The sequence below is a fragment of the Dipodomys ordii genome, unplaced genomic scaffold (assembly GCF_000151885.1).
Source record: "Dipodomys ordii isolate 6190 unplaced genomic scaffold, Dord_2.0 Scaffold150, whole genome shotgun sequence".
Taxonomy (NCBI): Eukaryota; Metazoa; Chordata; class Mammalia; order Rodentia; family Heteromyidae; genus Dipodomys; species Dipodomys ordii.
Window position 1 is genome coordinate 2,069,657 of NW_012267366.1, and position 21,452 is coordinate 2,091,108.

The window sequence follows — 21,452 nt, forward strand, 5'->3', positions numbered from 1 at the left end:
AGCAGGTGTACAGTTGGATGTTCAGTATCTATGGCCTCTACTCACTAGACATAAGAAGTATACATCTCCCTACATCTGACTACAGAAAGTGTAATGGATATTGCTAACTGTACCGTGGAGGTGAAATTACCTCTGAATTAGAAAAATTGACTCAGAATAATTTGACTGTATAGGTGATGGAAATAAGGTACAGAGAGCTTAGAGTAATTTGCTCAGGGTCACAAATGTGACAGAATTTAAATCTGACACAAGCTTCAGAACCTCATAGTCCTCTCTTACATTATTCCTTTTTTGATCTTGATTTGTTTCTAAGGAAACTCAGATCACCATGGAAGCCTTCAGGGTTTGTTTTTTTTTTAATAATCTTGCCTTTTTCTAGGGATGATTGGCCATCCAGATGTGGTCCAAAACCCAGGTATGGGGGGTTATGCCTATAATCCTTGCTATTGGGAGGTAGAAAAAAGAGGATCACAGTGTAAAGCCAGACTGAGATTGGGGAGAATGATATGGTATCTGAAAAAAAAATAAAGCAAAGACTGGGGGTGTGGCTCAAGTGGTAGATCTGCTTGCCTAGGAAATGGGAGGTCCTGTGTTCCAAAGTCCAATACCTCCAAAAAGGAGGAGAAAAGAGGAAAAAAGCAAAAAAGAAGAGGAGAACAGGAAAAAGGAGGAGAAGGAAGAGGAGCAGGAGGAGGAGGAGGAGCAGGAGGAGGAGGTCCAAGGTCAGGTAGCTAGGAAGAAACTGTTTATTGCTTTCACCAATGGCCCGAACAGAAGTCTTCTGCAACTTTGGTACACCATTCATTGCTGCTCTCATTTCATATGAAATATGAAGGTCTTTTTCATCTGCAATGTTTTCAATCTGTTGCAAACAATAGGTAAGTGAGTCTTAAAGTTGCAAACCAGTTCAGTCAGTCAGTCAGTGGGAATTTCTGGAGTGATTTAAATAGCCTTGACAATGTAGGTCGCTATTTTTAAAGCTGAGCTAAGTGTTTGAAAGTGGTTCACACACCATGATCTTAGATAGAAGTCACAGAAGATCAGCATTGTAAGGATTTTCAAGAGTTTGTCTGAGAAAAGTAGACACTGACCCTCTTTACCCAATATCACAGATTTTTGGTTGCTGGTAAGCATTTGCTGATGTTTTCTTCTACTTCAAAAATGGACATAAGTCCATCAATGTCTAACTTTATGGGAAAGGGTGAAGACTTGGTTCAGTCACTTTTTGCTTGGCTCTTGCCAGACTAGAGGGAATAGATGACTAGGCCTATTACCTTATTTCTATTCAGGGGATGGATTAAAGTCATTTTTGCTTGTGTGGCCACACAAGGCTCTATATTATCACATATAAATAGATTCCCACTTAGCAAAGTTTAGATAGTGCATACTATACTGTATGCCAGCCATCATATTAAGCTGTACACAAAACACTCGTTTCATGTTCTCCCAAAGACGTGAAACCTGTTATTACCATTTTACAAAAAAGTCACTGATCTTGAGGCGGACAAAGGGGTCAAGTAATTTGCTCAAGGTCATGAATTAGAGACAGTCTGAATCTATTATGGTAGGTGTCAAACTTAAATTAGCATCTGCATTGCCCAGATATTATGTGAGAGGTGACTTCTATGGAAAACTCTAATTCAACTGACTAGCTTGTATTGATTGTCACTAAGTCTGGCAACACTAGATTGGATGATCTCCTTGCAAATAATCTTGGTGAGGCCAACCTGCATACCATTCTCAGCAACATGAGGGAAGCACAACAGAACTGTTAGGGTTCTATTTAGGAGAGCCTCTGTACTCCACAGAGATGGTCAAGAGGAATCTTGAAACTAATTAAAAAAAAAACCTTCAACAAAGAAGATAAGAACTCATTCATAGCCTTGGCCCCTGGAAGGTTTTCCAGTGACTCAAAATGGATGCTTTCTGAAAAGGACAGGGGAAAATATAGCATGCATCTCACTCTGGGACCCAGTCTTGGCATAATGGCTAAAAGTAAGGAGCTCTGCAGAGAAGAGTGTCAGTTCTCCACAATGTCATCCTAACAGTGCCTGGTCTCTCCAAAGGAACTGAGTGTTATTTATACATTAGGAAAGACACCGAAGCAATACAGTCAAGCACCCTGCTCTTACGTGCTTAGTTATCCTGCTGCTCTGTAAAGGAGCCACCTGTAACAGGTGAAAAAGCAGCAGAGAAAGTTGTGGTTTTCAGCAGTGATATAATGGGGAGCATTTGCAAAACAGTGAAAAGACTGATGTGCTTACTGAGGTGAGACTGGGAAATTAGATTCCCCAAACCATTTCCTAAGTAAAGCAATGAGGCTAGCTTTTGTCTAGGCTGGACTTTCAGTCATTACACTGCTTAGAAATAGGAGATAAATCTCTTTTTTACATAGTTTTCTCAGTGATGAGTTTTCTATCTTCTGGATAGATACCTTAATAGGTTTTTTTTCTATTCTACATACACTTTTCATTTGCAAAATTCTATTAAGGCCTTTCAGACCTATATATGTCCTACCAATACATGAATAGGCAAACATGTAATCATGTCTGATCTTCATCATTTCATTAGTTCATTCATAGATGCAGATGCCCCTTCGCTTCGAGGAACTCAATTAGTATTTTAGGATGTTCCACTAACATTTTATTTGACATTTGTGTGTGCATTTGGGTTGGGTTCGGTTTGGTTTTGACAGTACTGGGGCTTGAACTCAGGGCTGTGTGTTCTCAGATGGCTTGCTCAGTAGGTGATCTACCACTTGAAACATGCCATCAGCACTACTTTTTGATGGCGACTGACTTTAAAACCTGATCCTCTGGATCTTTAGTTTCTGGAGTAGCTAGAATTAGAGGCACAACTACCTCTTGCTCATTTGGTGTTTGGTGAGAGGCTTTAGTTGAAAATATTTTTTACCAACTATTGTTTGCTGTTTCCTGAACATACTGTCCTGGACAGCTTGTTAGTATAATGCAGATTGTATTAAGAAACCTTTGTCTTTCCTTTAGTGATTAGAGTTTCAAGGAGAAAAAAAAGCAAGAAATGAAAAGGAAGCAAAAGGAAAGGCCATTATTTCCCTTAAGCAAGTTAGCCCCCTCTGATGAACGAGTCCTAATTCTAATATAGTACATAATTTAGGACTCTAGAATAAATTATTACATTCGGTACATAAACTTCCTTCCATTCTCAAGAATATTCTTTATGTCATTTCTAACTGTAGTATTGCTTTGGGGAAAGTTTTAATTTTAAAAAATAGAGTGTATTCAGACCTCTAAGGGCTTGTTTTCTTGGTACCACCTTAGAAAGCATTCCAAATACATCCCCTGCTAGTATGGAAAAAGTGGTATGGGGTGTTTTTTATTTGTTTTTTTTTGTGGTCCTTCAGGGTAGCAAATTCATACTTGCTCTCACTGCAGGGAAGCTACACATTTTTAAAAAAACCACCAGAGCAAATTGTTATTACTGACTTTTGTGTAAGCCAGAGGAACAAAAGTGGTGGCCGTGGTTTTTGTTTTTGTTTTTTTTTCTAATAGTCAATGGGCAAGAAATAGTCCTATGGTGACATTCTAAATTTATCAGATCTACATTAAATTTGCACACATTGTAGAGAAGGAAAGAAAATTGAAAGGAAGTAGAAGAAAAAGACTACAGGCAGGGTTAAAATTATGCAAAATACTTCCTCTGAGAACAATTGAAAAGGAACAGCTTTGCTTCTTGTGAGAAGTGCTAGCTGCGGTCAGCTGCATCTGAGAGGACAAAGGGGTTGGAGCAGAAGTTGTCCATACTCCTGCTGACTTAAAATCTTCCCCAATTCATAGAATGGTTAAGAGCCCTGCTTCAGATATCCACCATGACAGGGTTACAGCCTGCACAAAAGATGCCGTAAAAGGCTGTATAAATTGCATCTGGTACAACTAGTCCTGACCAAGGAGGCAGATGGCAACTGCCATCCATCTCCTGCCACTCACTAGCTAGGCTGAACCTTAGGCTAGAGGCACTTGCTATACATTCATCTTACCAAAGGGGGCGCTCCTTTCTGATTGCCAAGGGTTCTTGGATTGCTGTTGAGACACTGATGGTGAATCCATGAAAATGTCATCACTGATTTATTTCCCTCTGACAGCTTTGATGGTCCTTCTTTGCAGTTTCAAGTCACCAATCTTAGAGCCTACCCACTGAGTAATTTTTCCGTGATCAAGTGTCAAATGTTGTTGACTTATTCTAAGGATATCACTTGTTTCCTTTCAAAAACAAAGGTGAAATTTCTGCAGGTTCTGGGTTGAGAAGGTAAAACCAGGATTGGTGATGTTTCAGAAACTGGCATCGAATTTCTGTGTGACTGTCCTGATGCTTGTCATGCCTACTTGTCATGAGGAAATGAGTTATTAACCCTTTTCTCTTGCTTATGAAAAGACAAACTTGGAGAGAATTCTTTTTTAAAAGTTATTTTATTATTATCCTTTAGTTGTACAAAGGAGTTACCATTCTGAAGAGAATTCTGTTACCTATCTTTGCATCTTGTTGATAAGTTGTAGACTGGTAAGTGTAAAAGGAGAATATATGGCTGTCTGATGAAACTTAAAATCACAGATTTGTGTAAGGTTTCATGATTGACTTTGCCTGAAGTATGATTATTATGAGTCTAAACTTGCTATTTTGGTCTTTGGAATCCAATGTCTAGCGTGACAGAAAATATGCAGTACTTTCATTCAAAATTGGTTGATCTGTCTTTAGGAAAGTTACTTAATCTCCCTGACCTATTTGTTGAGTTGATTCCTTATTATAAGATCTTTAAGTGTATTTCTATGGAAAATAAATGAGAGAGCACACAGGCAATGCTTAGTGTTAAAACCTTCCTTATAATTATGCTTTGAATTGGTTGAAGATTCAGCTCACGATTTTAAGAACTATGACTGCGCCCTGATGCAGTGTCTCAGAAGATATATTCAGAAGTCAAGTGTGATGATGCGTTTCTTTCTTTTCTAGCCACAGGACGAAGTCGTCAGGCTGGCCACCTCCCTCAGGAACCTGGGGCTTGAACCAGGTACCACCCTATGGATGGGAGATGATGACAAACCGAGATGGGCGAGACTACTTCATCAAGTAAGTACAAAGGGGCATAATGAAATTCTTGGCTAATGGGATTCTACTTTGATTATAAACCTACTAAAAGTGAGGATTCATATACAATTGAAGGTCATTCCTCAAGCAGCTGAATCTCCTATACTTTCTGTATCTTGTGAAATTGCTTTGCTTTGCTCTTGAGCAGGCTCCATCTTAGAGTGACCACTCAATGTGTAGCATGGCCAAGAGAAAAAGTGTCTGTCATTATTAAGCACCAAACCAGTTGCATCGCTGTCTGAGTCTAATAACTAAAGTTTGACATGTAATATTATCATTTAGAAAGTTTTCTAGAAATAGTAGAGAATGCTACTATATCATCTGTAACTAGAAAAGGCAACAAAGTGTTTTCTAGAACGTTTTCATCACTAGAAATTTTATATCCATTAAATAATAACTATCAAATCTTCCTTCCTCCTAGCTTCTTGTAACGTCTGTATTACTTTCAATTTTTATGGGTTCCTTATTCCACATATCTCATACAAATGTAATTCTACAGTATCTGCCCTTTTTTGCCTGTCTTATTTCATTTTGCACAACATTTTCAAGGTTTATCCATGTTGAAGCATTGTTCAGGATTGTACTCCTTTAAAAAAATTGAAGGATAAATACACACACACACACACACACACACACACACACACATGCAACACATTTCTTTATTCATTTATCTCTTTAAGGACATTTAAGTTGTTTCTACCTTTTGATTATTGCAAGTACAGGTGCTAGCAGGGAACACTACAAGAAGCACTTGTAACACACATGCCTATTCACATACACACACTCATGCACACATGCACACAAATACATTCACACACAAAATATTCATTCCTTGCTTTCATTTGCTTTGGATATACCTAGTATTAGAGTGGGTTGGGTCATATAATATTACTAGTTAATTCTGGGTTTAACTTTTTAAGGAAAAATTATCTTGATTCAGAGTGGCTGCAGTGTTTTGGGTTCTCCAGTTTTATGAGACAAGAATTTATATTGCATTTCTCAAAATGGTAGGGCACAGCCTGTCTTTGTTATTATTCTCCAACTTAAGTGAAATATTATTAATTACAAGAAATTAGTGAAATAGATTTGAAATAATGAAGCACAGTTGGCTTGAGTCCAATTTGTAATTGAGCAGAGATTGGAAATGAAGGAAGAAAAAATTACAACCACAGGCTACATTCTTCTGGCCAAGCAGCCTGTGGACTATTAGTAAATACAGATCACCATGAGGTGGGGGTGATTTTCTTTGAAAATGTCTGCCAAGGTTACTCAGGGGAGATTTGGCTTTTTGTATTCTCAATTGTACCTACTTCCAAGTGAGAATTATTAGAAAGTAGAGGGGTGCAGGAGAAATAACATGTGGGTACTGGAGTTACTTTTCAGGATCTCCCATGAAAATCTCTCCCCTTACTCAGAAATGCTGCAGATAGAGTAGACTTCACTTCTTCAGAACATAGTTACTGAAGTGCTTTGCTGAGGCCTTCTTGGGTATGATACCCAGGTTGTCTTTGATCATGCAGAAGAACATATGGAAAGTGCCTTCTTGCTCTTCAAGACTTTTCTAAGGCTGTGCTCAGAGATGTAACGGTCAAAGTCAGGACTCCCAGAAAACTCAAAGACTGGCAGAAAGGCCAGTAGTTTGGCTCACACTCTAATTTCATAAATGTTGTCCAAGTCCCTTCTGCTATCACTAAAGGAATGTTGTTAAATTTTATATTATGGAATCTATTTTATACAGGGCTATCAATTTATGTTATTGGTTCAGTTAAGGGGACCTGGATACTTAGACTCAAGACTGGAAAATTGCTACCAATAGAAGGTACTTAAGACATGGATTGTGAATTTATGAAGATATGCCTCAGATCTCCTTGATTAATACTTTTTTTTTCATTTTCTCCTGGTTGGATTTGAGTTCCCATATGCTCCAGGTCATATGATCAATAGGTAGATATCTGAACCAAGGGCTCCCAGTCAGGGGTTCATGTTTACTGTTAGCATCATTGACATTTTAAGGGGTAGAGCAAGTATCAATTTAATATTTATATTGGTCTATTGCCAGCTTTTAAAACCTAAACCCAAATAAGCTATTTAAGAAACCTGCACTGATTACTAAATGAGCTTTAAAACCAAAGTAACCAATATCCAAATGTTTCCAAATCTGTGTGCTTCATTTCTACTTGAAAAGTAAGGTTCTTCCATGTGTGCCGATGCCCATCTGCGATCCCCACACTCAAGGGGCTGAAGCAGGAGGATTGCAAATTCCAGGTCAGACTGGGCTATGTAGTAGAGACCCTGTCTCTAAAACCATAACAAGCAGAGCAAAATAATAGTACAAAATAATGTACATTTCTATAGTGCTCTCAGAGAATAATACTTATTTGGAAAGCATTTGTTCATATTCATAATGGCAATCCTTTTCTTTTTGCTTGCCTAATGAATAATGCCCATTATAAAGAGATATTTTAATTATCAGAATGGCTGGGAGGCTCTGGTGTTCAGTCTAGGGTATCTGTACTCATTGAAGGACAATTTGAGAGCTAAGGTATGCTTAGGTTAACACCTTTGCATTTGATCTTTCACCTATTTACATATTCTTTTTGAACGATATTCAGCTTTCTTTTGTAAATCTTGTCTTTGAAAGTAAATAATGCCATGTAAGATAATTGTTTTTGATGGAAGCCAAACAAGTGATAGACAAAACTCTAAGAGGGATCAGGCTTCCTATATTCAGTTATTCTCTAATAGCTAAATAATCAGATTAATATATTATTGTGAATCTTTCAGATATAAGATTTTCTTTAAGCTTAACAACTGTTCTGTAGGCAGTTAAGAGACAGAGGACTCTTACTTGCAGAAAAGCTCTCTTTGACTGTACCTAGGACTTACTGAGCACCACTAAATACGGGAGGTCCTTTAGTAAGTAGGATAATTTGCAAGTTTCAAGCATTCAGTAGAAGTGTTAAATATAATATAGACTATGTTTAAGATAGAGCGGAGACCCCCCCAGGAAGAACTAATGAAGTATGTTTGGAGGGGGTGGGGACAACAATGAAAGCCATTGTCATCATTCTCAAGTGAGCAATATCTACTTTATTCTCTGTAGAAATGCACAAGGTTAATAAAGACTATGGGGCCCTCTATGTTACGCCGTTCTTTCCTCAGTTTTTCACTAAATGGAGTAAAAACATACTTGTCTGACTGTATAATGTAGAGATGTAATATAAACGTGCTTCAAAAATTTAGCATGCTGGTCCTTGTAGATAGGAGAAAAATACTAAAAATTGAGCAAGGTGGAAGATTGTATGGATAGAGCCGAGGGATGAAAGAAGAGACTGGAGTGTTATTTCTTAGCCATATAGTGTGACTGTAAGCTCAAACTAAAGGGACTTTTTTCTGGCCTTCTGGCTTTCTGGCACTCTTTAGTCTATATATGTAGAAAGTATCCCCATGTGAGTATTGGATAAGACACACCATTCTTTTATTCTACAAGCAATTCCCATGGTGGGTAATTAGGTGAGCTACTATCTCCTTAATGCAGAGGGATTCAATTCTAAATCCTGAATGGTGGAGATTAATAATGAGATGTGGGAAATTCCACTCTATTCTTCGATATGAGCTTGGCCCATGTTGGAAATAGTTTAACCATTCCCAGCTGCAATTCTATTCACTGGTCAATGTAAAATAAATTTTTGGCTCATCAAATGCTAGGAAAAGATCATCTGAATAAATACAAGTAGTTTGTATGTTCTCCTCTGCTTTCTTATCACCACAGCAGAGAAGAGTCAAATCAAAGTGATAAGATTCTGTCATCAAAGAAATTAGAACTAGAAAATCTTATCGTGTGCAGGACCCCCAAAGTATTTCCACTGCAACTTTATTCAGTCTAATTCAAATTTCCCAAAGAGGGAAGAAGTCATTATCTTCAAACATTATTTTGTAGTTCTCAAGTCATTCTTAGAGCACTTTTTCCTTGATTTTTATTCTAGAATTTCCTAAGACTTATTACTATTTGGATGAGTTATCTGTTTTCCTTTAATAAATTCTTCAAACTTTTACTAGCAATCTAAAAAGTCAAGAATAGTTAAATAGTGAAGGGGAATGTGGATATTGTGGTTGTAACCCCTTTTCTGGTGATATTTTTGTGTTTGAAGCAGACATCAATTTCCTTCTTTATCAAGCCCTCATTTTTAATATATACCCAACAAAAGACAAATGGATCTGAGAGATTACATGTCTTGTTACCCTTTGTTTCTAGTAATAAAATGCTGGAGATCTCTGTGGAAATTAAAAGTTATATCCATGGAGGAAATCAGAGAAGCCTATTGGTGGCAGGTTGCTGCATTATTTCAAGAAGTTTTAAATATTCGGAGTGAAGAACTAGCATTATGTTAGAGGAGAGGCAGTTTGCTTCAGGATTTTTGTTTTAAAAAAAAACTTTTATGATGAATTCTGAAATAAAATATACTTCTTCCAAGTGCACACAGTGAATTCTGCATAAAACGTCAATAATGGCCTCATGGTATGAACAAATGTCATTCAGTTCAATGCATTCCTTAGGGGTTCAAGCTTCCAGTCAAGGGGAGCAGGCATGTTATAATTTGGGAATGGGAGGAACAAAGTAAACACGATATAGTATCATTACATGAAATGAAAGGTGATTATGTCCTGTCAATGCAAATGCTTCCCAGGCTGAACATTAGAGCTGTTTATTCCCTTCATTGGAGCAGATTTGTTTTCTTTTGAATGTGACAAAGCACCTATCTGCTGAGTTAATAATTGCAGCTCCCAGCTGGAAGGTAGGTTTGCAGAGTTGATAGAAAGGTTTTTAATGGGAAAGCTCAGAAAAGACACTGCATTCCAGATCTAACTTGGTGTACAGCACAAGTAACTGTGCTAAGCAGACTTAGCTGTGCTAAGTATCTTAGGCTGTTGCCTTTTTTCTTGAACCATTTTTTTTTTGAAACTTTGCTAGGTTAACGTGGCCTTCAGTTAAGGACAAATGCCTAAAACATTTGGCTTATTTGTTCAGCAGGTCAAAGGATCTGAAGGGATTTTAATTATCTGAAATTCTTCAGGCCACTAAATTATAATAGAATTGGGATCCACACGTTCAAGCCAAGCTGTTGGCAACAGCCTAGCTCACACTCTGGCTCACCACTTTCTCCTCATGGCTATACATAGCCCTAGGGATGCATACAAGTTGGGTCACAGGATGCATTTGGAGTCATCAGGATGGTCAACTGATGAAAAAAGGAGCAGCACCTGGAGGACCAGGTTTCCATCACAGCCTGTAATTGAAATACTAGCTTGGGGCTGCCAGCCACCTTTGAGTCTTTTGAGTTGCCTTTGAACCTCTTCTTTCTGGATTGAACCAACCCTTGCAGAGAGTAATTTTGATGTCATTGCCTAAGGCTGGGGCACAGGCAGAAATTCTGGTGTGTGCCAAATGCCAAGTGGAGGAATGTGGATGATGCTGGTAAATGGATTGGCTAAACTTAAGAGGACACAGAATCATCTTTGTGACAGGTGTCTTTCCATTATTGTCTGTCCTCTTGCATAAAAAAAGGAGAGCAACTGAGAGGGAGCTCATGACAAATGTACCTTACTTAAAGACCTCAGTGTCTGCCAGGCCCTTTGCCTATAGATAATCTAGAAGGCTGAATGAATCCTTATCTTCAAGTGACTTGTTTCTCACAAAGATCCTTATCAATTGCAATGGTGATGAGGGATGGTGGTAATTTTTGTGCCACTGGATATTGAGATCATGTAAATCAGGCCACTCTGATGCTCCCAGGGTAGAGGCAAGAACAATTCAGATTAAGGAAGGCTGGGAGAGACTTTCAAAAGAGATTTGATAGGAAAGGTGCTGAGAATACAGGAATGACTATATAATTTTAGGAACCCATTACAAAATGAAAATGTGGACCCCTTGTTCAAAATCAGGATAGATCCAGACACCCATGGCTTATGCCTGTAATCCTAGCTACTTAGGAGGCTATTTGAGTATTGAAGTTTGAAACTAGCCCAAGCAGACAAATCTATGAGACTCTTATCTCCATTTAACCACAAGAAAGTGGAAGTAGAGGTGAGACTGAAATGGTAGCATACGAGCCTTGAGCAAAAAAGCCAAGCAAGAAGACAAGGCTGTGAATTCAAGGTGTACTCCTAGCACACACACACACACACACACACACACACACACACACAAGTACTGGTAAAAGAACTAAAATGTAAAGCTTTTCCCTTCTGTCTTTGACCTCTCTTCCAACATATAATAGAGTTATTTTATTTGCTCTTTAATTCTATAAGTAAATTTTTTTCATTCACAGCAAGAAAATCATTTACCATCTTTATATTGTGTGTTGCAAGTTACAGATACAATTAAGAGCACTTAACTTGTATTTAAATAAGTTAAATAAGTGGAGTCCCTAAGATTACACAATTTATAACTCATAGCTCATACAAGCAATTTGTTTTTTCTAACCAGAACAGTAAAATAACTGCCAAAAATGTACTCAACCATGCCAGTTTTATTTCTTTGTAGGAGCACATTCTCCTAACACTCCTTCCCTTTGGCCTGTTGATGAGTAGGGAACAATTGGAGGAAAAATAAGTCTGTGTTACCCTGTCTTACACTTTCCTTCCATGTCATAATTTTCATTAAAGTAACTGGCTAATACAAGACATTCTCTCACCAAAAGACACATACTTTTCTCCCTCTGTTCACAAACTTAATTTTCTAGAACCAAGTCAGTCAACCTCCTCTGTCAATATTCATATAGTAAACATTTTGTGCTTTGGAAACATTGTGATCTCTTGTGACTCACAGAAAGGGACTCTACTACTGTCATATTGAAGGAGTCACTAGAAATAGATAAACTAGGTATGGATGTTTTCAACAAAACTTTATTTACAAAAACAGACAATGGACTGGATTTGACACATGAATTAAGTAGTTTGCTCTAGAGCATTATATATTTGTGCTAATTCCTGTATTTTTACTTCACAGATTGATATGTTTTCAAAGCCTTTGAAATGGAAGGCTTCCGCATGGTTTATATTTGAAAGGAACTAGGGCAGAGATTGGTAAAGTGACTTTCTTGAGGTTTACAGGGAGCTAAAAATGGACCTAGAGTCCTCATTTGTTCTACTTGTTGCCAGAAAGATCTGTATTGTGTCTCCTATCAGCATGTAGTTCTCAAAGAGATCTGACACTTATGACCTACCTCTAAAGGATATTCTAGGAGCAGCATATCTACAAATTACCAAAGCAGAACTTTTAATATGAAAGTGCCATTATTACCCCCTCGTTGGATGTATGCTCAAGTGGTGGAGATCTATTCATCATAGGTTTGCAGCCACTCCCTACCTCCAACCAGCACCTACATGGGAGGGTGACTAGGAGACAGGAAATGTTCGCAGCATGGCAGCCCAGTCACAATGGAATGCAAAAGTCAAGTGCAAATAATTATTAGGGAGATGAAAATTACATAGCAACTTCCTCTTACTAATGGTTTACAGAGAAACAGCTCCATTGTACTTTCAAAAAGTTAATTGTCCATGATGTTTTGAAGAAATTCTACTTATTATCCTCATGAAATCCTTTAAAGCTGTTGTATAAAGGTGCCCAGCTCATTTTTGGTGATATTATGTTCTAGACTGTTCTCTCAGTCTCCATGACACCATTCTCCATCTTCTGTTCCAAGCTCTTGGCAACTTCCTTTCCAAGTTAACTTAGCTGGTTCTCTTTTAGACCAACCTTTAAACTTCAACAACTCACATTGTCCAGCTTACATTTCTTCTTAGAACCCACAAAAGGGTAAATGATTTATAAATGTAAATATGTTAATCCTCTTTGGTATTGATCCAAAATTTACTACAGCATCATGATTATCACCTATAGGTGATAAAGGAGGTTTTCACAGCTCAGAATATTGTGTGTATGTATCATGAGGCCAATAAGCATTTTTGTTAGGGTTTTACACAGATATATGTATGAATAGATGAATGAATAGGCCCATATCTGAAACATTACATTCTTCTGTAAGTTCTTAGGGAAAATGTTTACAAATCAGTTAGTGAAAATTATTCTTTTTTTACAATGTAGAAATGCCAAAATTTTAGGCATTTATGTAAAGCTGGTAATTCATTAAGCAAATCCAAAGTTTCATCATCAAAACTTCACCATTAATTTATTTATTAATGTGGTAGCTTCTCAATTTTCTAGAATTCATGAAGGTACTTTGTGTGAGGAGTATGAGTGTAGTATATTGCAGCAACAAGTGGTACAGAAAAAATATATTAGTTAAAGTGAAAACACTAACACTATGATCCCAGCTCATTTTCAGTAAAAGGCAAATACATGAATGGACAGATAGAGTATCCTATATTAATTTGCTTTTGGTGTACTAACTCACTCTTCAATCCTATGTAGAATTTTAAATGACAAAATTTAAAAATATCTGTAACTCCAGATTAATGACTGTACAATATAGAAAGATACATTTTGTGGCATTTACAGCATAAAGTGATGGAAGTAGAAATGTAGAGCAGTAACATTTTTTTGTAATTAAAAACTTTGGGAGTTAATTTAAAATACAATAACTTAAATGTGCGATAACTTAAATTAGCCTTACATCATTGCAACAGTAACCACAAAGACTGGACCACAACACATAGGCTCCAGTCCCTTGAGTTGGGGACTTGCTGATTGACTTAAGCCAAACAGAGCCAAGTCTTCAAGTGAGAGTGGAACCAATCCTGCCCAGATTATTTTTGAGCAAAGTAGTTTCCCAGTCTGACCAAGGAGTTAGCAAACTTCTTCCATAAAAGTCCAGAAAGTGATATTTTAGGCTGTGTGGGCCATCTGGTCTCCTTGTACTTACTTCTGCCACTGTGTAATAAAAGCAGTTATGAATGTTAAGTAAATGAATGAGCATAACTATGTTTCCACAACACTTTATAGACACGGAAATTTGAACTACCTATAATTTTTATGTGTCATGGAATATTCTCTTATCTTTATTTTTAACCCTTGAAGAATATACGATCTAAGCTGTAGATGTCACTAAAAAGGCCCTGGATTCAATCTCCAATTCTCATCATTGGTGGTATTTGGCCAATGAGCTATAATTTTTACATCTTTATTCCAGGATAATCTCTGCAGATGCCTTTATCAGTTTAATAATGAATTTGCTTCCTAATTCTTTCTGAGTCACCTTCATACTTAGCCTTCTCATTAGTGAGATGTCCCTCAGTTGGTATGTTTGCTCAAAATCCTCAACCTCACTTGCAACATGACATTGCAAAGGTCATGGAAGCTCCTCTTTTTTGCTTTGTGCACTGAATTGTCATAATATCTGCATTCCTGGGAAATACAGTATAATAGATGATTAAATATTAAAGATAATGATTTCCCCTATACCTTTATTGGAAATTAGAGATATGTTTTCAACTCTGCAGGTATGATTTATAGAGTTAGACTCAAGACTTGTCATGTGGTTGAAGAAATTGTTCTATTTTTGTTCACCTTTACCTGTGCCTCTTTTTCTTGCTTAAACATTTAGCAGATGTTATAGTTCTTAAGGGCCTTATTTTCCAGTCATTGGACAGAGTGTCATTATGTAAATGATTGAAGCAAGTATGCAAAATGTGGGTTTAAAGATCTTCAGGATCAGAGGGTGACCCTGAGGAGAGAGACAGGAGAAAAAGCTAATCGATAAGTTACAGAGGAAGGCGAAAGTCAAGGTAGCTTCTGAAGTTTTCTACGGAGAGAGTTCGATTGGCTCTCTGTAGAAAGGTAGAAAGGAAACTGGGTAAGGAGAAAGTACAATTCATTAGGATAACAAGAAAGTATTTGAGGTCAATAATCTGTTTTAAAATGAAAATATGAAACTCTTCAATGATGTGCTCAATGATGTGACAGTCTTTGAATTTTAGTCCACAAATCATTAGTATATGCTGCCCCTCTACTTTCCACAGTTTGAGTTACTTGTGGTGAATCACGTCCCAAAAATGTTAAATAGAAATTTTGAGAAAGAAGCAACTAATAATTATTGAATAACTCTGTGTGTGTGTGTGTGTGTGTGTGTGTGTGTGTGCGTGCGTGCGTGTATGTCTGTATGCATGTGTGTCTGTGTGTGCTCATACTGAGGCTTGAACTCAGGAGCCTTGTGCTTTCTCATAGCTAGGCCATTTGATTAATAGTTCTACTTCTGCCTTTTTGCTGTTTAATTAGAGATAAAAGTCTCACAGGCTTCCTGACTGAGAGGCTTCATACTGCAATGCTCAGATCTCAGCCTCTTGACTAGCTAGGATTACAGCTGTAAGTCACCAGACCCTGGCTTACATAACACTTATTATAGTATGTTACTCTTATAATTGTTACTCTCCTATGGTGCCTCTTCACAAGTTAAGTTTTCTTATACCTTTTATGTATAAAACACAAGCATTATACATAGGTTGGTTCAACCTATTGTTTTGGGCATCTGCTCATAATCTTGGAACAGATCTTCTCAAACACGGAGAACTTCTATCTGCTGACTTCATTTACTTATTGTTTATTGTGTGCCTACTTCTTTGTTTAAATTTTATTTTAAAGGTAATATACAGAGGGGTTATAGTTATATAAATAAAGAAATGACTACATTTCTTTCCAAGCAGTGTTACCCCTCCCTCATTTTCTTCCCCCTCCCTGTTTTCCCTTCCCCCAACTCCCCTCCTCCCACCAAGTTGCAAAGTTCATTTCCAACACAGTGTCTAGGGAGTATTGCTGTTGCATTTGTTCACCCTTTGTCCCACTGTTTCTGTGATTTCCCAAATCAGATAAACTTATACACAAGACAAAGGGTAGCAAAATCAGAAACAGTGACCATGGGGAATAAACTAGAGCAGAAAAAAAAGACTAAAGAAATAACTGCAAACAGTTACACTTTAAAAAAGGGACAAAGAAGGAAAACAAAGCAACCACGCATAAAACCCCTTCCATATCATGGAGATCATTTATGTGGTCATATGTAGAAGCTGTATCTAAGCTTCAACTAGCCTATGGTGCCTTTATGTAAATTACAAAAGGCAACCCCTTCAACCATTGTATACCAACCAGTGCAGCAGTTATGCAAAGTTTCTGGGGTTTGTGAGAGATTCCCCACCTCCATGTGGCTCCTTGGCCAGGGCCCTGACACATCCCCATGCAATGACTTGGGTCGGACATGGTTCAGTGATGAAACACCCATCAGATTAAATACAGTGCATGCGATTTACTCTTCACCAGGTATACTTTCCAGTCAGGATCAATGGGCCATGTAGGAGACGAGACTATGAAAGACCAGGTAGAATTCACTAGCAATGCACATTTCAAATAGAGGACTCATTTGATCCCTTTCTTCACAAAATCAGTAGCCTGTTGCTCTCTTGAGCTGCCACTATGAGGCACTCAGAAGGTTAAGGAGGGATTTGGTTTAACTCGTGGTTTCAGACGTTTCAGTTTATAGCCCTTGGGTCCCTTAATTCTGGTTGTATAGTGAGGCCAAATATCATTTTGTTGGGAGCATGTGCAGACGCTGATCTCACTTTGTGGCAGATAAGAAAGCAAGAGAGGAGACTTCAAACCTATTCCATCCTTCAAAGCCCATTCACCCTCCCCTTCCCCCCGCCCACACACACACGGGGACTTATTTCTTCTAGCTTGATTCCATCTCCCAAAGTTTCCATCACTTCTCACAGTAGCACCACCCACTGATGACCAAGCATTCAACACCTGAACCTGTAAGTGACAGATCCTCCTCAAATTCTAGCACCTATTAACCATTTGTACAGCTTCTTTGGGGGAAATAGCTAATCAAATATTTCCCTCAGTTTTAAATTGGGTCTTTTATCTTCTTGTTAATAAGTTTTCAGAGTTCTTTATAGGGGCTGTCTCTTTTTATTTCCTGAAATGTTTTGTGATCATTTCTTTTCTCAGTCTGAGCGTGCTACAGGAGAGATAATTCAAAGTTCAGGACCTTAGAAATGTCTCCTTGCAGGAGCAGTGCTGAGCAACAATCCCCACAACCATATAGAGCCCTATGCAGGCTCCCTGAGCAGGTTAATTCCCTTGATGTGACCAATTCATAAAAGTATAGTCTGCCTGTGTCACTGTCCTAGCAGTAAAAGCAGTCTAACATTAGCCATCATCTTCCCTGAGTTTTAATTTTAAGCACCTTTCATACTAATGTTTGCTCTCGATATGTGAAGCATCCAGAGTGAGTGGTAGAAGCCTACAATCACATCCCTTCTTGAAGTATTATTCTTAATCCATGCATAGCTTTGTCTCTTCAGTCACAAAGAGGCCCCCTGGGCAGGTGCCATTGTAAGAAGCTTGATGGGATACAGAAACTGCAACTCCAGAGAAGTCCATTTGTAAAGGGTAATCCTAATGTCACTTCCACTCATCACATGACTCCCTCTGGATTCTTTTCCCTTTGCCCTTCAATGCCAACCTTTATAACACAGTCTCTAAATCTTCTTGTGTGAGTAACAACCATCTGGTGGTCAAATGACCATTGAAAGTGCCTTTGACAGCATTGTGGAAATCATAACTCATGAGACATCTTGTGCTTCTGAGATAATAAATGGATGACAACGGAAAGGCTTGCAATTTCTAGTTGTATGAACCTGTGGTTAGGAACAGGAGGAAAAATCTGAGAGAGAGTGAGGGAAGGGGTAATATTGTCCAAAAAAGAAATGTACTCTTTACCTGACATATAACAGTAATCCCTCTGTATATCACCTTTATAATAACAATAAAAAAGAAGTTATAATGAGAGCACAGTCTGATTTTCCACCAAGCCCAAGATATTTCTTATGATTTAAAATCGTTTTGTTTTATACATCAGTGTACATCTAATCAACAGGAGTTATTCACACCTACTGCTTGTTATCTTCTACACCTTTCACAAGACATTCACTTGTTAAGTGCTGTCCCTTGGGATTCCCAGGATGCTCAGATGTAAAAATAGAAGTCAAATGTGAAAGAATGCTATGTCTTATCTATACTCTGTCCACATCTGTTATACCCGATCAGTTTTGTGGTTATTGTACAACCAAGATTAAATTTTGGAAAACTGGGGGGAGGAAATAGTGAAACAACCCCTTAGGAAAATAATGGTCTTAAGTGATGATTTTGTCTTTGACATGGTAAACCTTACATCAGCATGTCTCTGGGGGATAAATAATGATTGAAAGACTAGGGCAGCCTCACATTCCTTACAGTACTTAATTTTAGCTTTTCTCCTGATTATTCAGTTGCTGCAGAATGTCATGCTCATGGTATCTTTCTGGCTGTCTTCACCTACAGAAATCACTGCAGTTGATCCGTGTCACCAAGCCTTTAGCCTTATTTCTTCCCTACTGAATTTGCATTTCTGGTTTTTACTGGCACTGCTTCTGTTTCTGCCAATGATCCTCTTTAATCCTTTGGGCCTACGGCTTGCAATATTAATTAGCCCTTACCTAGCTCTCAGTTACAGGGATTTTGTCTTCCTTCCTTTTGAAACAAGCAAATCACCATGCCCTTGTAATGTGTCTGGATGTTCTATTATTGGTTAGTTGGTTCCTCCTTGGTTGTACATTACGCTTCTGAGAATTCCTCTACTGAGACAAATATCCTTCTTTTGACTTTGTGTCTGAATGGCAACCAGATTTTAAAAAGGAAGTGTAATCTTGTTTTGGTCAATCTACCTGAAAAACCTTATACACAGTTCACCTCCTGCATATCTGAAATTCCACTGCTACACGCATGTGCTATTTTACTTCCTTATAGAGCTGAGATTACAGGTTGGAACTTAAGATGTTAGGTAAAGCTTGTCAATTTTTTTTTCCAAGGAAATTTTAAAGTGCAAGAAATTTTTTTGGCTTGGTAGAGATATGAAAATATCCTCACAAGCAATATCTTCTGGCATTTAAAAATCTTTCCATTTTACCCATCAAAAAATGAACAAGAATGTATTGGTAAATTACTGTATACAAAATGATATGGTACGTATCATGAGAAGTAGGAAAAATAATTCCACATTACGGTCCTGATTTGAAGGATTTGAAGTATGTGGAAATGATTTTCAATGTGTTCAACTGTATATTTATTCATCCACCCATCAATCAATTCATCCATCCATCCATTCATTCATTCATTCATGGATAGCTACTAAGCATCCACTATGTGTGTCAGACATATAATTTATATCACAAAAATATATAAGACCACGTAATTGAAGGTGAAAGATCTGAGAAAGGCTTCTGGAGCAAAGAGCTGACCTAGCTATTTCATCTTCCTCACTCTAGTCAGTCTTCTGGTCCCAACTTCTACTTCTGATGTGGTAGCCAAGACCCATGGCCAGACTTAGCACTGGCCTCCTTACTTGGGAAATACTTGCCAGGCCAAGAAGAAACAGAGCAATGTTGTGCAAAGGAAGAATCCTCTTGGAAACATTCTAACCTTGTTATAAAGGAATATTACCTATATCATGGATGTAATATGTGTAAAATATACACACTGAGCAGTCCCAAAATAAACTCTACTTTTAAAAACTATTTTTCACTAGAAGCCCATGGATCATGCCTGGAATCCTAACTACTCAGGAGACTGAGATCTAAGGATTGCAGTTCAAAGCCAGTCTGGATAGGAAAGTCCATGAGACTCTTACTTCCAATTAGCTACCAAAAGAAGCTGGGAGTGAAACAAGCTGTGGCTCAGGTGGTAGAGTCCTAGGCTTGAGCAAAGAAGCTCAGGAGCAGTGCACAGTGCCCAAGCATACACACACATACACATATACACACTTATTTTTCTCACTATACTAAAACTAGAATCCACAAGAACTATCCTTGGGTCCTTATTTATCAACTTACCTGCATTGGTTCTCTCACTGTATTATGTATCTATTGCTTAATAACAAATTATTCCTCCACCAAAACTTAGTAATTGTTATGGCATGAATATAATATCCTCCCAAAAGAATTATGTAATCAAGATGAGAAGGCGGGTTAAGGGTAGAGTGCTTGCCTGGCATGCATAAAGCCCCAATTTGATTCCTCAGTACCACATACACAGAAAAAGCCGCAAGTAGTGCTATGGCTCAAGTGGTAGAGTGCTAGCCTTGAGCAAAAAGAAGCTCAGGGGGCGGGGAAGGTGGCTCAGTGGTAGAGTGCTTGCCTTGCATGCATGAGGCCCTGGGTTTGATTCCTCAGCACCACATAAGCAGAAAACGTTGGAAGTGGTGCTGTGACTCAAGTGGTAGAGCACTAGCCTTGAGTTGAAGAGATGAGAGACAGTGCCCAGGCCCAGAGTTCAGGCCCCATGACCAGCAAAAAAAAGAAGAAGGAGAATGAGAAGGAAGAAGAAAGAGGAAGAAGCAGAAGCAGAAGAAGCAGAAGCAGCAGCAGAAGCAGCAGCTCAGGAACAGTCCCAGGCCCAGGACTAGTTAAAAAACATTTTTTTTAAATTACGTATTCAAGACTTGTTCTCCAATTCAATGCTCAGAGATAGAGCCTTTGGAAGTGACTGGGCCAGAAGGACTGTGCCTTCATCAGTAGGTTAACCCATTAGTTTATAATTTTATAGCATTATTTAGAGGAAGTACAAACTAGTTTTTAGTAGTAGGTCACTGAAGGACATGTTCTTAGGGAATACTATCTTGTCCTAGGTCCCTTCTTCATTCTGTTTTTTCAGCTTCCTTGCTGCTATGAAGCAAGTAACCTCTTCCATCATGATATTCTATTCTCTTCAGGTCCAAAGCAATAGATCTAGCTAAAGGTGGACTGAAACAGTGAGCCAAAATAAACCTTTCTTCCTCTTAGTTGTTTTTCTTGGCTATATTGTCACAGTGACTAACACAGTAGCTTAAAACAACACATGTTTATTATTTCACAGTTGATCTGGGTCGGGGATTTGGGTATAGCTATGTGACTCCTCTGCCCTGGGGTCTCTCTCAGGGCTGCAGTTAAAGGGTTTATGGGAGTTCGGAATGTCATTTGAAAGTCAGCATGTGGAAGGAGCTACTTCCAAACTCAGTTAGGCAGAGGAACCATGTCCTCTAGAGTTGTTGGACTAACTGAAGGCCTCAGTCCATCATTGGTAGCTGGTCTGGCTGAGGCTGCCCCCAATTCCTTGCCATGCCAGCTTTACCAGTTTATTCCATCAAATCACACAGGCTGAGAAGGTCATTGAACCCGCTAGTAGGATGCAAATTGTAATTTTTTTTAATTTAATTTTATTTTATTTGTGAACATACTGTACAGAGGGGTTACAATTGCATGGGCAGGATAATGCGTACATTTCTTACCAAGCATTGCAGCCTCCT

General features: G+C 38.2%; 1 protein-coding gene across 4 annotated transcripts in view; it reads left to right on the forward strand.

Annotated features, from left to right (window-relative positions):
• Frmpd4 (FERM and PDZ domain containing 4) overlaps nt 1-21,452 on the forward strand; it is a 489,555-nt gene that overhangs the window by 313,109 nt on the left and 154,994 nt on the right. For 3 of the 4 annotated variants that reach the window (XM_013032132.1, XM_013032131.1, XM_013032133.1), the window contains one exon: nt 4,984-5,100. In XM_013032132.1, the coding sequence (XP_012887586.1) occupies nt 4,984-5,100 (117 nt within the window). Of the gene's footprint in view, nt 1-4,983; nt 5,101-21,452 lie in introns of those variants that run through there. The other variant, XM_013032130.1, reaches the window with a different exon arrangement.